The 14,223-nt window shown below is 42.0% G+C and overlaps 1 protein-coding gene across 2 annotated transcripts; it reads left to right on the top strand.

Annotated features, from left to right (window-relative positions):
- The first annotated feature begins 1,823 nt into the window (after positions 1-1,823).
- Positions 1,824-12,167, top strand: cpeb1b (cytoplasmic polyadenylation element binding protein 1b). 2 transcript variants are annotated; one of them, XM_042062665.1, is made up of 12 exons: positions 1,824-2,016; positions 2,315-2,483; positions 3,863-4,054; positions 4,854-5,080; positions 5,265-5,517; positions 5,672-5,785; positions 7,292-7,381; positions 8,045-8,181; positions 9,932-10,130; positions 10,215-10,309; positions 10,423-10,503; positions 10,683-12,167. In XM_042062665.1, the coding sequence occupies exons 1-12, from the start codon at positions 2,002-2,004 to the stop codon at positions 10,791-10,793; spliced, it is 1,683 nt and encodes a 560-aa protein (XP_041918599.1). In that variant the 5' UTR covers positions 1,824-2,001; the 3' UTR covers positions 10,794-12,167. The 2 variants fall into 2 exon arrangements, with proteins under 2 accessions (XP_041918599.1, XP_041918598.1); XM_042062664.1 differs by having other exon boundaries at positions 1,828-2,016; positions 7,292-7,396.
- Positions 12,168-14,223: the final 2,056 nt, after the last annotated feature.

Below are 14,223 nucleotides of genomic sequence, written 5' to 3'. Positions count from 1 at the left end.
AGAATCAGGAGAACAAGTCATTTAAAATATAAAAAATACATTTATTTTTTTCTTTTACCATCATCAATTTTGGTCAGTGATTCCCAGGTTACTGAAACACCAGGGAATATGAAACTTGGTGGTCACTCCCCTAAATAACTAGCCCTACCTGAACCGTTGCACCCAAGATGACAAAATATTTATGGTATGTTAGTCTCAAGAGCCCCAACCTAACCCATACCCACTCATTTGTGATTTGCACACATAAAGTACATGCACGCGCACGTGCACACACGCACATGCACACACACGCACACGCACACACACGCACGCACGGTCGCAGACATACAGACAGGCATTTAAAATGAAACTGTGTTAAGCAGACGTGAACGGCAGGCTGAACAGATCTGCAACAGAAGGAGGTTGCTATGTTAACTCCAGTTGCAAAGTCAGCCATCTTCACCAGCTAACACGATAATCCAGTTACTGTACAACAACAGTATGACAGTTACAGGAAGATAATCGCTCAGATTTTCGTTATTAGGCCACATGAAAATAGGCTATAGGCTAATCACTGGAGGTATTTTAATATTATGTTTGTTTTGCCAATGGTTAGGCAAGCCCTCCCTGTGGTTTTGATCAACCTAATCATCTTTGAAATGACAATTGTAAACACTAAGGTGAAATGCGTTGAAACTGACATGCCACCAGAACAGACGTTTTATCAGCTTTGAGGTATAATAAAGTCTCCAGTCTTGTAAATTTACATTATGTAACATCCATAACGTCACATCCATAACGCACCATTAAATGTTTTAAAAGTAAGAAAGGGGCACAATTTGGTCATCACACTTTACATTGATATAAATCAGCTTTGCACAGACACTATGGACATTGTCGCATCAACACTGTATGTGTAGCATAAACATTTCCTATAAAACGTTATGGATGTGACATGGCCATGGAACTTGCTGACTTAAAAACAAAAGCCTTACAAATATAAGGAGTTGTGCTCTTAAAGGCAAACTGAGCGTAGACATTGCTCTACCATTCCCTTGTCAATCTTTAATTTGTCAAATGACACAATTTGTTTGAACCTTGGGTCCATTTATCCACTTTTTAAATATGTATAATATTACCATGTGAAAAATGTTGTTTCTGTATGGTTGCACACCATATTTATGATGTAAAAAGAGTGTAATTCTCCATCAAATTCAATCAGATCAGTTACAAACAATAAAATATAGACCTAAATGAAGATTTAAACAACAGTTCTATTTGCGTATGCACAACTGTTTTTTTTTTTTTCATGGTAAGGATGACCTTTGCATGGAATTGCCCTATGCTACTGAGACCTTGAATTTCCCCTGGGGATCAATAAATTATCTAGCTATCTATCGCTATCCATGGTGCTGAATGACGTGCAGATTGAAACAACGTCGGCTAACGTAGGTTGATTGAAATAACGTCACTTTGTTTACATAGTAATTGAGGTGTAGCCTACTTTTAGTAATTCTAGTAAGGACACAGTAAGACCCTTTCAGAAGCTGGCACGCGTGGTTCACGCTCTGTTAACAACAAGACGAACACCGACACGTGCTTGAGGTGATTCACACCACATGGGTGAGCATGCAGTAGTCACGTCACTCGCCTGCCTTCTTATTCGCTCCTGTATTCAGACAGAAACTATTCCAATAGGCTAGCTAAGACTCCTAACCGGACTCGAGGCAATTCTATGACAAAGCAGAAAAAACTAAACGAAAATTAACTGAACATAACTGTACAGAATCTATTAAAACTCAAAAGTTTAGTCTACGACGTGACGGGTACTTGCATGTTTATAAATGCAAGCACGCTGACCTGTATTTGAACCCCGTCCAATTGTCAACAGCGTTGACGACATAGGGGAGCGCACCTTTTTCTAATCATTAGTGCTAATTTCAAATGGCCGAACAGGGCATAAGTAGACCTCGGTTAGCTGGTAACGGTTATGCTTGAAAAAAACGTTTTGACAACTCTACCATGGCATTTTCTCTGGTAAGTGGTGCACACAAAAACGAGGGATTAAAAGTTTTACATCGCTTTGTTTCAAGTGAGACTAAACAACGTTACTGTCCATACATTTCAAAGGGGTTTAAAAGCTGAGGTGAAATGCCACAGTCTGGCAAGCCCAGTAGCGCTTTAATCCATTTCACTTGTCTACTATATCTTAAGTTACTCAAAGATGAGGATACTGTAGATTTGAACCTAATGTTCAGCTATTGCAGATGTTTCAGAAGGTTACCCATCACACTAATGTAATGTTTCTGGTGAAATTCTGTTCTTTCATTTACAGAGAGACGAACCTACTATTCATAACAGATGGGAGTCTGAGGCCCCTGCCCTATCTACATGCAGTAACGCCAATATTTTCCGCAGAATGAATAGCATGTTGGGCAACTCTTTGGACCTCACGGGCGTATGCAACACTCCCGGTGGCAAGGGAAGACGAGACCCTTTGTTTGGTATGCTATGCTAAATTGTTTGTGTCGGAACAGACCTGTTAACATGATTGTATAGTAGTGTCACCAGCTTTGAAAATTTACCATATACTGTTGTCACGGATTTAATTTGACCTTCTTTTGTAAGCAGTCTTTGTTGTACACCAAGAATAGCTGATTCATGCTGCACCACTGCAGGCCTCTAGCAATGCAGCACATGAGTGCTGTCCAGAAACTTGCCAGAAGCTTGGCAAGGTTGAATCAGTCTGCATTTCCTTAGCTTATTGTCTGTTTTTGGGTAATGTTTTACTCCGTTTTACTCACTGGTTTATATTTTAAAGCTGGCTTGATTAGGTTGTCATGTATGTAAATGTCCTTGAAACGATATTGGTTATGAAGGATCATATTCTGCTTTTACATTTCCTTCATTATTTAATAGCCAGTAGCATGTGACTGTCAGAGCAATACTAAGAGGTAGTAGATTGTAATCGTCACCAATGTTCACTCATGTGACTTGAGTCAGTGGTACATGGTAAACAATGCTGCATCAGTGAGGCTCTGGTTAATAGGGCTGTGTCATGCAGCCAGATGCAAAGCCACTGTGATGGGCTCTCACTCTCTCGCTCTGCCCACCCCTCCTCTGCTCAAGCTAAAGTTGCTGAATCGTGGCTGTGGCAGTTGGACGCGCTCCAGCTCGGGAGTGCAGTGAGGGGGCTGGCAGTGTGATTCGCACAGCCCTCGGCTTCTGATCAGTCAGCTGCTGCTGTCTGAGCCGGCGTTATTGGAGAGCAGGCTGAGGCTGGCCTGGTGTAGGGCTGTGTCTGCCTTTTGGTCAGCCCCCCTACTTGCTGTTATGGCTGTCGTTGATCCGTCTCTCTCCCTCTAGCTCTTTTCTTCCTGCACTTTTTTTCTTTTGTCACCCTTTTTCTGATCCGCTCTCTCTCTCAGAGCACAAGAAAGTGCTGGAGCTGTGCCTGCCGAGACAGACGTTCCGCTTGTTTTGTCAGCCGGAGAATTTGACAGGAATTTTCATTGGTGTCGCACGCAGTTGCCAGCGGAGAGGCGGGGAGGGGAGGGGCAGTGGGGTGATGTCATTAGCAGGAGGGTGTGAGTGCATCAGCACCTGGGTCACATGCTGGGTGGGTCTGAGACGCAGAGAGAGATGCGTGGCAGAGGCAGCCGCCACACTCGCCGCTGGCTCAGGTTTGGCTCGGCTGACTCTCCGACAGCGCTGAAGTGGGGAGGAGGGTACGCTGTGAGGGTTATTTTTATCAGGAGGATTTAGTGAGGCAGCCAGCTTGCTCCCTCCCTCTCCCCATCTCTCTCTCATGGACCACAGCTGATGCAGGGCTCCTTAACTCTTGTATCCACATTCTCCTCTTCCTCCTCCCTTTCCTCTGCAGACCGGCAGGACTCTGACTTCTCTGCTGCAGCGAGCAGGATGCTTTTCCCCAACGCCACACAGGAACCCCCACGGGGCCTGCCCGACATCAATGACCTGGGCCTGGGCCTGCAGTCTCTCAGCCTGTCTGGGTGGGACCGCCCATGGAGCAACCAGGAGAGTGAGCCGGTGCCTCAAGCAAACTCCTCCTCCAGTGAGTACAGGCCTTGTTCTCTATCTTGCAACTTGTGTACATTTGTGTTTTGTCAGATTGTATTGGGTGAGGCAGTTATGTGGGTGTGTCTTATGTGGTAGAATGTTCTACATGTTTCTAGAGTGTTCTGACCCATTGTTTTTGTTCTGTGAAGTTGGTAGATGTAGTCTGGCTGTGTACTGATATTGCCATGTCAGGAGACCAGTATGATGTCACAAGAAGCATTGTCCCTATAAGACTCCTGTTGATATTGTTGCATACAATGTATCCCTTGTTTTGTTGGTTACTCAAAGCTATGGTTCATGATTTAAAAGGATATTGGGGACGTTTTGTCTAGCACTAGACTGCCTTGCTTTTCAAAAGGGATATGGAATGGTTCCAGGCGCAGTCCCTTTTCTCTCTAATGCACATTAGATTAGCACTCGCATTTCAGACTTTTCACTTTGGTCATTCTGAGGAATCCATTAATCATTTCAGTTCTAATGTCAGTCCGGTCAATCTGACTACATTGCCAATACTTTCCATGACTGGAGGGTGTAATATTTTAACTGACCATGATGACCAATGACAAGCAGCTTGTTTGGTGTTTGAACCCTGTGCTGCATAGTTCACAGCTGATATCACTAGCATGTGCACAATCACTCTGTGATTGCCTCATGCCTCTTATTTGGGCTAGGTGCTAAGTAAACAGCACATGTATTCCATCCACCATCTTTTAGGTTTTGTACAACTGAAGCCATTTAATTGAGACCACACCTCGGTGTCCTCATTTGTTGTCAATACATGATCCTCTCTTTAGTGTTGGGGATGCTTGGAAGTCCCCTTGGCCAGCTCCGCAACAAACCCATGGGCTTCCCTTCCACTGAGGCCATGGCAGGTGCGGACTTCCTGGATAAGTTTCCCGGCATGGCCCGGATGAACCCCCGGCTGGACTCCCGCTCCTACCTGGACTCTCGTTCCAGCAGCCCGGTGGACTCTGAGACCAGTGGATTCAGCTCCAGTTCTGACCACCTCTCTGACTTGCTGGTGGGTCTATAGTTCTTCATTCAGTTTGTTTTGACACCTTTCAATTGTGTTTTACTGCCATCAAAACAACGAGGTCAGTGGTTTCCTTCATTTTCTTGGATCTCTGGTAGTGTTTGTTTTGGAGAAGTGTGATGTGCGTTTGTGAGGAGACGAGTTGGCCATCACTTGTGTTCTCATTTGGCAGTCATCCCTGAGGATCTCCCCTCCGCTCAACTTTGTGATGTCCAATATGCAAAAAGATCATCTGAAGCTGGCGCTGGGTCAGCGCCTGGACCAGGACAACTCTCCACTCACCCCGCCTCCCAGTGCCACCCCAGCTAATGCACTGGCCAAACGCTGGCCCGGGGCATCAGTGTGGCCTACCATGGACCTCATGGATGGGGCTGATGAGACCTTTAGTATTGAAAGGGAGGCCAGGCTCCACAGACAAGCTGCTGGTATGTTTATGGTCCTATATGTTTGTCAATCAAAATGGTGGCCATTTGTTGACTTGTTTTAGATGTAATGCTAAGTAGCATCTTTAACATTTCTTTGTTGTGCTCTGGGTGCTTCAAAATTGTTCATTGTTTGTAATCACTTGTTTCCACACAGCTGTGAATGAGGCCACTTTTACTTGGAGTGGACAACTGCCACCCAGAAACTACAAGAACCCCATGTATTCTTGCAAAGTCTTTCTGGGAGGTGTTCCTTGGGACATCACTGAGGGTTTGTTCACACTGCAATCCAAAACCCATCCATCCAATGTCATGATGGGGTAGTGTTTAGTATTGCTGTCCAGTAATTGGTAGGCTTGGGTTTGATTCTTGAATGGTGCGAGTCCCTGCCACTTTGGATACAAGTGTCTAAATCCTGCTCTATTTTGAAAGGGTGTGAATGAGAAAAGCCCAAACAAAAGCGAAATGTACTTGCTAAAGCATTTGTTGGCATACATACAGATTGTCAGTTCAGTGACTTGCAACTTCCTTGTTCATCTATAAAATGGTACGTAGTGTTGGGCTGAGCATGGAGGGCAAACATCTCTGTATAAGCATAGCAGTCTTGTCCAGGGTTTGTCTAATTGGGCAGGGGGATAGTTGGTAGATGTTGAAGCAAGTGTTGCCAGATTTTCTGTATTTGGGTGGAGTGGGAGCTATACATTTGTCACCCTTCAGGGCTTAACCTTCTGTTATTAGGCCTTTGCCCAGTTCCCATTCCCCTCTGCCTATATGTCTGTCCTTGGTACACATCAGATACATGCTTGGCTATTTTTATTCATGCTTAAATGTCCAGATGTTCATGGATTTCAGTGTTATGATTCAGTCTCCTTTAGGGTTAGTTTATTTAAATTGTAAGTTATTCTCTTCTAACAGCATTTTTTCCAAGATGAAAACCGATATCTTGAATATACCTGAATGGTAGTCTTTACCTATAACCTTAGGCATATGCAGAAAATGTCTTATTTTAGTATAGCAAATTAATCTGTTAGTACTGAGTACTAAGTTAGTTTCCTGCTGGGGCATCTGAAGCTAAGGTAGAGTTAAACATGACTCCTTCAGATATTTGCCATTTAAATGGGCAGTATTGATGCAGCAATTGTGAGTTGGCAGTGTTAACATTTGGTATTGTTTGCAGGGTTCCCACGGGTCATGGAATTTCTGGAATATCATGGACATTTTATGGTCTATTTCAGACATGGAATATCATTTGTGGGGCAAAGTCATGGAATATCAGAGAATTTTGTTGTAGCAGTTTAAAATTTACTTGCCAAAATACATTAATGCAAATGCACAATTGGTGTATATCCAATCATTATAATTGGTGTTTATCCAATCATCAATCATTATATCCAATGTGTATATCAGTAATTAGCTTTACTGCTTGCTTGAGTAGATGTGGTTAGCCCAACTTTGCTTATTCATTGCCCATTTATTCATCTCCCACTCTAAAAAAAAAAAAAAATTCAAAGATTCTTGAAGGCTACACAGCTACTCTGTAATCTTTGGATGGTGTATGGTACGATTCATTCTATAGTAGGCCTATGTCATGGAAATTCAGGTTTTTAATCAGGGAAAGTCATCTGACGTATAGTGGGAACCCTGTGTTTGTCTTCACTGTCCTCATAAGTCATCTTCTATGCCAGGTTTTGGACTGTGTGATGTTTTGTAACAGTCAACTGCTCACCGTTATGGCAGTTGGGTTGTTATAATAACATGTTTTGTCTTCTCATTCCAGCTGGACTGAACAACACATTCAGCAGCTTTGGCCCTCTGACTGTGGAGTGGCCTGGTAAGGATGGCAAGCATCCACGCTGCCCTCCTAAAGGTAATATGCCAAAAGGTAATGCAGCGGTATGGTATTTTAATTTCTCTCCAAAGCACCTTGGTGGAGGTGGTGGGGATCTTGAAGGGGCTAGCTGGTGTGGCACAGTTCTGGTAAGTTCTAAAGCACAACCCACTGCCAGAATGGCTTTGATCTCATTTTTTTTTTTAAATTTTTTTTTTTATGGAAACCTCCACTCCTACAGTAAATTAACTTTTAACATTACATTTAACTTTACATGTTTTACATGAATGTTGGATGGCTTGCTACTTGTGGCTTTCTCAAGTTCTCCCCTCAGTGATTATGCTTCAAAGATATTAAAAATGGAAGCTGGAAACTGCAGTAGGATGATTGTTTAGGAAATGAATGAATGAGCCAACTAGCTAAGTCGGTACACCTGCCTTACAAACATCAAACAAACAGTGCATTGAAATTGGCTAGCTAACTTTCTAACGGGTGCGTTTTTGTAGATTTGCTAATTGATACAACTCCCAAAAAAATGCTTAAGTTCTTAGCTTTAATTGCTTTTATGCAAGACCTTCTGACTTTGGTATAGAGTTTAGAAAGTTGATTTGCTGCCAAGAAATTTATTCCAGTGGACTTCTCATTCATAAAACAGAGTTTAAACAATTTCTCTTGTAGATATTAACAGCTGTTTCTGTGTAGGGTATGTGTACCTGGTCTTCGAGTCAGAGAGGTCCGTGCGTGGCCTGCTGCAAGCCTGCACCCAGGACCTTCTCCACCCTGATGACCTTAGTGAATATTACTTCAAGATGTCCAGCCGAAGGATGAGGAGCAAGGATGTTAGTATGAGGCCAAATTTGACAAGAAGCCCTGTCATATTATGTACTACATAAGTAAATCATATACTTATGTAGGAGACCTGGAGATTGTTTAGGAGATTGCTGTGATTGGTTTGGCAGACTGGCATCAGATGCTAACTTGATTCTGGTCTACTTTAAAGGACACTAACATTTTGGGAAATTGGCTTATTCGCTGATTCCCCCAGAGTTAGGTGAGATGATTCATACCCCTCTCATCTCTGTGCATGCAGTATCTCAGTCTGATGCAGCCACCATTAGCCTAGCTTGGCGTAGGTCATTGCCTATAGCTCCCAAAAGTGACAAAAGTACTCAACATTTTCCCATTTGCATGTTGGGACTTAGTTGCACATGCATAGTTACAACAAATACCAATTCACAATGAGACTTTTTTTTTATTTTTTTTTCTAAGCATATACATACTTGGAACTAGGGGTGTAACGGTACACAAAAATCACTGTTCTGTGTGTACCTCGGTTTTAAAGTCACAGTTCTTTTAATTTTCCGGTACAGTAAGCCTGTAGATACTGCTAACCTAAAATTCACTGACAATATTTTTGATGCACAATAGGAATAGTATTTTGAAAGTGTGTCAAATGTTTTTGACGTTAATTGACAAACTGACAGTTGTGTGGGAACCTGAATTTGAAACCGCAAGCAAAAAGCCTACTGTTGATAACCTAAAGACTGCATTTGGTATATTCGGTACGCATCTGTATTCAACCTACCATCCTGTACCTAAAAGTTTCGGTATGAATACGGGTATCTTTATACCCCTACTTGGAACTATATTCTCATTCAGGTACAGCCCCCCGTAAGAGGTCTCCAAGCTCGACATGACAATGTTGCTCTGTTTACGAATGATAAATGAGTACATCCCTCATCCTGGATTTCTAGTTTTGCATGTTGTGGATGTTTCTAGTGGTTGGATAGCGTCTGAAATGGCTGCATTTTAAAGAAGCCCTATGCAGGTCTGGTTATTCCTTCGCTGTTTCTGGGTGTTCGCCTGATTTGGGCTTGCATTTTTCACGACATAGCTCCCCCTGCAGCTTCAGTAGCAAGTGACTGCTACGCTAAACCCCCACTAGCTAGCGAGCTAGCCATCAATAAACCAAGCTAAACACATAGGGCTCACAATAAAACGGTCGAGCAAACCCATTGTTCAAGAGACTATCAAATCACATTACAAAAACGAAGTTTACCCAAGGGTAGGCTACTTACAATTTCAACAGCAACAAAGCCAAGTCGGAGTCCTTTTTGCAGTCTTCTTAGAAACTACAATCTGACTACATTTTAGAGTATTTCCGCCGAGTTACATCAGGATGTGTTCGGACCATGACCAGAAAGTTGCATATTTGTTTTTTCCGCGGAGAAGCACTAGGGGGAGACTAAGCACCCACCAAACGACCCAAAAAGTGCTGTAGAACAAACTAGATTTTGCTAAAATTGTTGCATAGGGCCTCTTTAAGAGGTTTTCTTGAACAAGTGGTGTTCTTTGCTTTCCCCAATTTGCCTCTTACTGCTATACTTGGACTGTGAAATGTAGTGACTATTTGGAACATTTCACTAAATACTGAAGCATTGGCCTTGCCATCACATATTTGACCTCTCTTTAACTGGTAGATCACAATCCTTTTTACACACCCATCAAACCATTTCTCCATAATTTGGCTATTTGTGTTTGAGTCCAGTGTGTCCATCCAGCTTAATACTGAATTCTCTGGCTGATCAGGTGCAGGTAATTCCGTGGGTGATCTCCGACAGTAACTACGTGCGGTGCCCTTCCCAACGCCTGGACCCCAGTAAGACTGTTTTTGTGGGTGCTCTACATGGCATGCTTAATGCTGAAGCTCTGGCCAGTATCATGAATGACCTGTTTGGAGGAGTCATGTATGCTGGGATCGACACTGATAAGCACAAATACCCCATTGGTAATCCAAGTCGTGTTTGTTTTGATCTGTTGGTGGTAGATATTGTTGTGATTTGTAATTGTTTTGAATTCCTTTTCTCCATAGGATCTGGTCGTGTCACCTTCAATAACCAGCGTAGCTACTTGAAGGCAGTTAGTGCTGCGTTTGTGGAGATTAAAACCCCAAAGTTTACCAAGAAGGTAACTTCTGCTCTGCGGAGTTATATTATTTGGTACTGTATGTCCTCAGATGCATGAATTTTGCTCATTAGATTTTCAAACATTTTGTCCATCTTTTACTTTAAACCATTCAGGTTCAAATTGACCCATATTTGGAGGACTCCATGTGCCAACTCTGCAATCGTCAAACTGGGCCTTTCTTCTGCAGAGATCAGGTATGTCTGAAATATCCTTATGTATAGATAAATTGAATGCAAGACATGGTGCAGGAGTTTAGTTTGAGAACCACCTCTGATCCAACAAGTTTAAAACCTTTGGATTAATCTTGGTAACCTTTTATAAGAATGTTTGAGTTTCTTGTGGGTTTGTTTCCAAATGTTGTCCTCTCCCTCAGAACTGCTTCAAGTACTTCTGCCGCTCCTGCTGGCACTGGCAACACTCGATGGACATCCTGAGCAACCACCGCCCACTGATGCGCAACCAAAAGAGCCGTGACTCCAGCTAAGCGTGGCAGCAGAATGCTACTGGCTCGAGTCCACAGCACCGCGCCCATGGAGCAGAGCACGAGTGCTGGCGCCCCCCCACGGGAACCGCACTCACACTGGATTGGGTATGGGGATCCAACACTGTAGAAGGTTCACTATTGCACTTGCTACTTTTTTGTGGAATTTTTTTTTTTTTTCCTTGTTCACAATGGCACTATGCACAGTGTTTGGAATTTTTAAAAAAGTTTCTACTTGTGAAAGTTAGAGCTTGTCTCCTTCAACAGTGAAGTGATGGTTGAGGAGGCCCTCAGGTCCCATGCATGGGAGTTGGAGACTATTCAGGCCATGGTTCAGAATTTTTTTTTTTGTTGAATGCATTTTTTTTACTTGTCATTTAGTAGCATTTTTTTTTTTTCTTGGTAAATTGATCATTCAAATCTCATTGCCTTTCACTCTGGCAGATGCCATACAGTGCCTTTAGATTTTTTTTTCCCTCAGCTAGTTGGCTGTTTGTTTTCCCCTGTGCAGCCGACTAGCGTTTTTTACTTTGAAACGCAAATACGTAATTGATGCCCAACTGTCATTTTCCGGACATTTTTACGCAGTTTTTTACTAATTTTTACACAGGTTTTAAGTCATGACATGGAAATTTTGAACAGAAACCTACCTGGCAGCATTTTAATTTTCCCCCTTTAGTTTTCTTCCACCCCCATACAATGCAAATGAGCATTTTGTTTTTTTTGTCTTTTTTTTCCCGCTTATCTGCTCGTTAGGATTAATTCAGTGGTTTCGCAATGTACTGCTATTAAATCTCACCTTGACAGTTTTGCGATGTTTTACAAAGCCTAGCATCGCTTCAACTGAGTTTTAGTCATTTTCGAATCAATTTCAATTTACAAGTCTGATACTGAGATGGCCATTGACCTTTTGAATGCACATAGTTTTATTGTTGCACTTTTTAATTTGCACTTTGGAGAAAGGGGTGACTGGTTTTTAAACACATTTGTTATGTACATCAGCAGGTATCGTCATGGGCTATGACCCCAGGCATGAACAGCTGCTTGTTGAATGTAGAACGTAGTACTTCGCCGGAATGTATGAGGAGCCAGAGCAGACCAAAATGCAGCATTTCCCTAAACGCCCCCTCCCATGGTCCTCTTTGGGATGTGTATTTGTGATCAACTGTGCCAAAGATGGTGTCATTTTTCCAATAATGTCACCCCCTTCCCCCACTCTTTCCCCCTCCATTTCCCCATGCTGAGCTTGTGGGCCAGCCCGGCTGCTTTTTAGAGATTTGACAGTCTACCTCATTGTGGTCTGCAATGTTTGCTGCCTTTACTTACAAATGTGAAGTATACTGTTCTGATTGGGCACAATAAAGGTGTTAAAGCATTCATCTTTTCACTTGTGTTTTTATTATGGATCATTATGGTATTTTAGTAACAACACATGGGAATTGTTTACAATCTAGGATCCAGACATGTGGACTCGAGTCACATGACTTGGACTCGAGTCAGACTCGAGTCATGATTTTAATGACTTCAGACTTGACTTGATAAAATTCGGCATGACTTGCGACTCGACTTGGACTTGAATACTATTCACTCAAGACTTGACTCGGACTTTGCCTCTTTGACTTGTGATGACTTGACATGTCTCGAATCAAAAACTAAATTTCCTGATCGTGTACCAGTCAACCCAGAGACGCTTTCCCGCGACTAAAAAAAAAAAAAAAATAGCGGAGACAAGCGGCCAGAGCACAGTTCAGTAGCCTACTGCCACTACCCCCACACGCGTTACGCACTGTGTGTAGGGCACCAAGAGACGGAGGAAGGACCAACATTTAGCCAATCACTAGTAGCTTTACTGCAAACTGATTTGCACTCTTGTTAGAGAACGTTTGTCAAAAAGCACCAACAGCATGTTACATAAAGATGATACTTTTCGAGTCCTCTCCATTAAGATCCAACTTAAACTTGTGCTAAGCTACTGCATTTAATTGAGAACACATCTAAGCACGCACGAGAGGGAGAGAAAACGAGTAGGTTCCAGCTGGCTTGTCATTGTTGATGATTGATATCATCTTTTAAATATAAGAAACATATAAAAAGAAATCGTGGAGGCAAAAAAATACGAGATTAGAGGAGATTGTGAATTTATCCGTTTCTCACTAGCCTACTGTACTGTTATAAACTATGAGATCCAGGTCACTATGACATAGCTGCACTCACTGTGATTTGGAAAGTGGACAAGAATATTATGAAGAGTTGTCTTTGCCTTGTGTAATGGAACTGGTGAGTCTTGAAGTATTCAATAATTTATTTACATGAAGCACATGATATGCCGATTGAAACGCATTCCACTCAGCTACTGTAGCTAGGTGGCTACTGGCTACCAGGCTCATAATTCACTTTTAATTGCAAACAGAAAATGTCAAGCAAGCATCATGTCATACATGCTTCTCTTTCCAAAGGAATGAAAGCTGTTTCTGCCAACTTAATATCATGCTTATCATTGTTAAAATTGTGCTACATGTGGCACAAACAAGTTTGTGGACTAGCCATAGGCTATATTTGAACAGAGCTGGTAAAAAAAGATCATTATGAGAACGTGTGGACAGTGGCACACAATGGGCTTAAGTGACCGTGCACCATTTACAAATTAGATAAACAGCATCAAATGTCTAGTATTTCTTAAGAAATTAATACTTTAAAACAAAATTACTGTCATTATTATCTTTTAAATAATATAAAAGTGTTGACCTTGGCTTCCCTTATGAGTCACCACTGGCAGACAGCCTAATAAATTGTTTGCAGGCAAATCTGTGGCCTAGCGCAGTGAAATACCATCAGTCAAATTATTACTCATCCTTACAGTGGGCTCCGCAATTTGGAAAAACATTATATATATTTGCAGCTGTGCTGAGTGTCATGTAGCTATCCATTTTGTAGAGATTACTCAGGTATGCACATGTGTATATTACACAGGTATGCACATGCATATGTCGTAAAAGATTACAAGACAGAAACATTGAACATATTTTAATCTGTATTTATAAAAAAAATACTGTGGATTAGATGAAAGTGCTAAAATTATGATCGATAGTCTAATAATGGCATTATTAAGTGAAGAGTACCTGATGACTTGTTCAGGACTTCAAAAAGATTGAGACTTGGACTTGGACTCGACTTGGCTTTGATGTGACTTGGACTTGGACTCGACTTGCCCTTCTCTGTATTTACTTGGGACTTGACTTGGACTTGACTGCTAAAACTTGGGACTTACTTGTGACTTGCCAAACAGTGACTTGGTCCCACCTCTGCTAGGATCCAACTAAAAACAAAACAGACTGTTTCCAACTTTTCATGCAAAGTGTAAAAAGGCTGGCAAAATATACAATGAAATCTAAGTTGTTACTTTATATTTGTTTTATAGTCCTGCTCATAAGTA

This window comes from Alosa sapidissima, chromosome 14 (genome assembly GCF_018492685.1).
Source record: "Alosa sapidissima isolate fAloSap1 chromosome 14, fAloSap1.pri, whole genome shotgun sequence".
Classification (NCBI taxonomy): Eukaryota; Metazoa; Chordata; class Actinopteri; order Clupeiformes; family Clupeidae; genus Alosa; species Alosa sapidissima.
Note: the sequence above shows the minus strand (reverse complement) of the source record. Positions and strands in the feature narration are given on the sequence as shown.